Genomic DNA, 5,372 nt, shown 5'->3' with positions numbered 1-5,372 from the left:
AAAATAATAGAAACTCAAAAAGAAATCAATAAAGATTTAAAATAAAAATCACAATATAATAATTTGTAACAGTTAATGAAAATAAATCAATAATAATTATTAAAAAAATAGCATAGTTATGTAACTGAAGCATAATCCGAACAATTCATATGTTTGAAGATAATCGTGTGGCAACCAGAATCCAAAGGTGCCTAAAAAACATTGAATAGAATAAATATATGAAACCTCACAGATTTCTAAACTCGACTCTAAATATATAGTTCAGTTTCATTATTATTATTATTGACAAATAAAAACAGCAATCCAAACTCGCAAATCAATATAATGTCTCTGACTATCAGAGTGGAGACCAGCAGAAGATCCATCTCATTTTTGACAAAAGATTCTATCATGAACAGACATTTTTTTTCTATATATGCCGGGTTTGCCAAAATGCTACAACTGAGAGAATGTTCATACAACATTTCCATTTTATGTTCAGGATTCAGACATTTTAAAATATGCACATCAAGATAGATAAAGCACTGCTAGCAACACAACCAGCAACTGTTTTGGCTGGGAGAGGAAGCAAAGCAGACAAGGAGAGAGAGAGAAACAAAAATAGTAATATGACATTATGCCATAATCACAATTAGGACGATAAGGAGTGATTTAAGACAGTGACGAAATGAAAGTATCCACCTGGTCATTCATCTTCCTCGAAAGAAACTTCATGCAGATTGGTGGCTTTACTTGAGCAAGTGCAAGCACGGCTTGTGGCAGAGTCCATATCCCATCACCACATATCAAACCAGATGCCACTGCCGGACCAAAGGAATCTGCCTTCGGCTTGTTGATCTTTTCCCAGATGAATAATATGACGCTTCCGACAAACATATCGATGGCGAAGTACGATCCAATGTAGAAAGGAATAGCCATTGCCATTGGGATTGGTATAAACCGTGCAATCTTCGGGCTAACCAGATCTTTTATCAAGTTGATCATAATCGCGACAGCAAAGAAAATGAAGCAGAGAGTGAGACAGTGTTTTGGTAGTGAGCCGAAGCCGTCAACACCAAGAATAGCCATGTTACGGTATATGGTGGCATAGGGTGCAGGGTACTGACTTCCTTCTTCGCCAATATCTTTGAAGGCCTTGAAGAAAAGCCAGAAAACACTTGGAGCGATCACACAACCCATCGCGGTCCCAATGATTTGGCTCACAAACATGGACCGGGGAGAAGCCAGCGTTAGGTAACCAGTCTTGAAGTCCTGCATAAGATCTGAGGCAGTCGAGACAATATTCATCATAACACCACAGGCCGCAAGGCCAGCGAGGACACCACCGTGAGCGGCACCAGCCCAAGCTCCAATTACAAAGATAGCAAGCTTCCCGTAGGTGGAAGCCAAAGACCAATCTGTAAGACCGCACCCATAGGCATTGCAGAATGCTAAAACTGGGGCGAAAATATAAGCAACCAAGATGAAGTACCACTTGAGTGGAGGGAAGATATGAGGAAGAGTAATGATGGAGATTATAGCAACCGACACATAGCCCCCATATGCTACCCATTGTGGAATTTGATCTTTAAGGAAGACCTGAGTTCGCTTTTCATCGTCATAAGAGACGATAGCAGGTGCAGGGCTGTCATCATCTGTAACAGGAAGAGTGCTGGGACCTTGGCGTGCTGCAGCGACGAAGGTAGCAATCGTTCGATGTAGAACCTTGACAAAGTTATAAAGGCCATCACCAAGAATTATGGCAATGCCTATGAATACCTGTACAATGCATGGATAAAGAATGAGTAGAATAGGAGAGAAAAGGGAACACAACTACGTACTAAGAAGTGAAAATATGTATGTGATGTAATTCTAACAAAAGCAAGTTAACAACTAGTGACATTCTAAATGGCCAGAGGTTTACCTTATAGCCATTCAAACCATGAAGGCTACTTGGTGGTGTATCAGCTGGATACCAATGACCTTTTTGGTTATTTATAAGAGGCCACATGATTCCCCACGAAAGGATGCCTCCCAGGAGAACAGATACATTCACCAAATATGGGCAGATCATTCCAACTCCAACATATGTTGCAGAGAAGTCAAAGTAGAACCTGTAAGAGAAAAGGTTAAGCCACAAGTACCATGCTTATCAACTATTTTATATCGAATAATATTTTCTTTGCCTCAGGACCCATTACACTTTTCAGTGTTCATGCTTATCAATTCTAACTATAAGATATATTGATTGACCTTCAACTAATTATTTTCAACACATACAATTAAATAGAACAAATCCAGGTAATCCAAACTACCTGTTCTCATAGGCTTTAAGACCAAGGGTAGGGAATGATGCAAAGCCACAACCATCAGCAGCAGTATAAAACCACTGAAAGAATCCCCAAAAGAAGCTACCAATAAAGCACTTGCCTAGCATCCATACTTGCTTCCTAGAAACCAAAAAAAAAAAGTTTCACATAAATTATGCTGGATATTCCAAGATGAAAGAGAAATGAAAATTCAAATGTTTATTACTTGGCTAATTTTTCACCATTCAATGTATGGAAGCCGTTGATAAGGTATGCAGTGGCAGTACCACTTGGATAGATCAGCTTGTAGTCGATGATCATTATCTATAACAAGTTTAAGTAAGCATCCTGACAGCTATAGTCAAGTTCAATCTTCAAGAGCATGAAAATTGGACAAACCTTTCTGAGTGGCACAACAGAGAATAAACCAATAAAGCTAACAACAAACATAAATGCAATCATCCATCCTAAGCTCGGTTCCTTTATATTCTGAGAAGTATCTTCTTCAGTTGTTTTAGCAGCAATTTTTGAGCTCATACCAAAAAGATAACTTCCAAAACCACCTGTCAATAAAAACAAAAAAAAAAGTTGTATAATGTTAAAATCGTTAAGATATATAATTCAAATACAGTACACAACCAACATCACAGTTTTCTTCATGCAAGAGCTATCTTATACATTCTCTCCCAATTTCTCCAAAAGAATGGAAGTCAACTTTAAGTTTGAAACAATTGTCATCAGTGGACCAAAATGGTTCCCGGAGAAACTGTTTCCATCTCGTACATAAAAGTCCAAAATGATACTCTAATCTTAGAAGTCTTTCTAGAAAACCATATCGTCGACTATCAATCTCACTTAAAAAAAAAATACTAAACATGGATAAAGTATGGGTTGATATTTGACCATTTCGGTTTGTTCAACGTATACAATTAGTCAAGTTTTACAGGAATGAACCATGAAATACTTTTGTGGTGATCTCTATCTCAAAGTAGGACCCACACTGTTTATATATAATTTAATGAACTCCAACCCTGGTCTCACTCTATTTGCAATTTGCGTTACTAATTTAAAATTCAAAATTTTATATTAAAGATATCAAATGGTAAAACATAAATGACTCCCCATCTCACATGCTGTCGCATGTGACAAAAACAAGAAAAGAAAACAAAGAATAATTTCTTAGGAATTGGCAATATCAAAGTTGATATTATAGTGCATAGTTTGTTTCCTTCTGGTATCCATAAGATCTTGTTTTCCTTTTTTACTTTACTGAACTCATTCTCTCTGAAGAGAAAAAAAGAGGCAGAACTTTCCTAAAAACAGATACTATGTTTTCAGAACAATTAAAAGAGCAATCAAAGTAACAAAAAAAATGATCTTTATCCATTTTCAGATGATTAAATTCACTATCCTTTGTCAACTGCTGACTACAAAATGCACATGATCCCTCAACCCTCCAAAGTTCTATGAATGCCCACAACTCCCACCCACCAATCGTCTTTGTAAAGATAGCAAGTATCTATCTTCTATTTTTCCAAACGCATTAATTGATAGAAAGCTATAAAGTTCCACGCTCCATAATTGCTTTCGCCAGAGGATTTCAAAAACAATTCCAATTTCAAGAGCATCTCCTCAAACATAACACTCAAAGACTAAAATAAACAAAGATTACTCTTGAAGGATAACAAAGACATTTTGAAATCAAACTTTTGGAGAAGATCAAAATCAAAAAGAAGAAATCAGAATTTTTTAGGAACTAAAGCGCCATCACTCAGAGCTCTATAATTTCAATCTTAAAACTAGAACAAAGTAAAATGATTAAACCAAAAAAAAAAAAAAAAAATCAGAGATTGAGAAACCCAAAATAGTCCCTATACTCGAAATGCTTAGAAGGAGAAGTATCCGATTTTTGAAATGGCATCTTTGAAAAACGACGAGAAAGAAAGAGGGCATAAGGCAAAGACTTTTAGGGTTTCGGAATCGCGTACCGCTGAAAGCGAGGCCGTAGGCGGCGACGACGCAGGTCTGGATGACGGTGTTCTCCTGTCGCGTGAAGGGAGTCCGAAGCAGTCCGGTCTGCTCGAGCGCCTTCGTCCATAGCTTGACGAAGAAGAACCCGAGGAGCCCGGCAGCGACGTTGAGCGAGGGGATGATCCCCGTCGTCAGGTTCAGCTTCATCACGATGACGCTAAACATCACCGAGAGGAAGAAGCTGACCACCAATGCGCGGGCCGTGAGCTGCTCCCGCCACGGCGGCACGCGCTGCCCCTCGAAAGCCCACTCCACCGACATCTCCTCCTCTTGCTCCTCCTCTCCTCCCTTTTCCTTCCGCCTCCGCCGCAGCTTCTCCTCCTTGACAATGCTCTGCATCTCAACCTCTTCGGACGCCATGTGAAGAAGGGATGGGTGACGATTAAGCCGTAGGAAATGGGTGCCGAGGAGGTGAGAAGAGAGGCTGTTTATGAAGAGGGAGGGAGGGAGGAAGAACCACAGGATCGATTGAAGGATTCGGTTAGCTGGCGAATGGTGTTCTTAACAAATTGACTTGGGAAATGTGAATCTTGGAAGCGTCCACATCGGGAGGCCACTCCCGTTGAACGGATTCGACTGTATTTGGAATCCTCCAGCCGGAGTCATCAAAAGTATATTTTCAAAAAACATTGAACGGATGTCTCATCGATTATTTTAACCTGAAAGCGCTCCGTATTCCAATAATATATTATAGTAATTATTTAAATTTTAACATTTGTTGTCCGAATCTGATGAGTTAAAAATTTTTATCTCTTTTATATATATATATATATATATATATATATATATATATATATATAGAGGATGATCAAATTTTGATCATTTAACATTACCCTAAATTTAAAATTCATCCATCTTGAAAATAACTCTTATTCCCATGATATTTTTATAGTAGCTATAGTGAATTTACGATCCAATTTAATTAACTGTGAAATATATGTCTAACTGCTCACTCAGTTAAATCTTAAATTTTAAAATCATTTTAATCAAAATGATATTAAAACAGTTATAAAACCTATCAAATTTTATTATTTAATCAAGAATATGAATTAT

At 37.9% G+C, this 5,372-nt stretch overlaps 1 protein-coding gene across 1 annotated transcript; it reads right to left on the bottom strand.

The window, feature by feature from the left end:
- Positions 1-416: 416 nt before the first annotated feature.
- LOC121974834 (probable metal-nicotianamine transporter YSL12) lies at positions 417-4,915 on the bottom strand. Its single transcript, XM_042526093.1, has 6 exons — positions 4,277-4,915; positions 2,688-2,851; positions 2,515-2,612; positions 2,295-2,429; positions 1,904-2,093; positions 417-1,758 (listed from the first exon to the last, which is right to left on the bottom strand). The coding sequence occupies exons 1-6, from the start codon at positions 4,677-4,679 to the stop codon at positions 652-654; spliced, it is 2,097 nt and encodes a 698-aa protein (XP_042382027.1). The 5' UTR covers positions 4,680-4,915; the 3' UTR covers positions 417-651.
- Between the last annotated feature and the right edge of the window lie 457 nt (positions 4,916-5,372).

The sequence above is a fragment of the Zingiber officinale genome, chromosome 4B (genome assembly GCF_018446385.1).
Source record: "Zingiber officinale cultivar Zhangliang chromosome 4B, Zo_v1.1, whole genome shotgun sequence".
In the NCBI taxonomy this organism is placed as follows: Eukaryota; Viridiplantae; Streptophyta; class Magnoliopsida; order Zingiberales; family Zingiberaceae; genus Zingiber; species Zingiber officinale.
This window is presented reverse-complemented; position numbering and strand designations above follow the sequence as displayed.

Excerpts from the sequence above, each read along its gene's own strand:
- LOC121974834 (XM_042526093.1), bottom strand. The coding sequence starts at position 4,679 with ATGGCGTCCGAAGAGGTTGAGATGCAGAGCATTGTCAAGGAGGAGAAG. Across the intron at positions 2,613-2,687 it reads CTGTTGTGCCACTCAGAAAG|ATAATGATCATCGACTACAA; the intron begins GTTTGTCCAATT and ends AACTTGTTATAG. Across the intron at positions 1,759-1,903 it reads ATGGTTTGAATGGCTATAAG|GTATTCATAGGCATTGCCAT; the intron begins GTAAACCTCTGG and ends TGCATTGTACAG.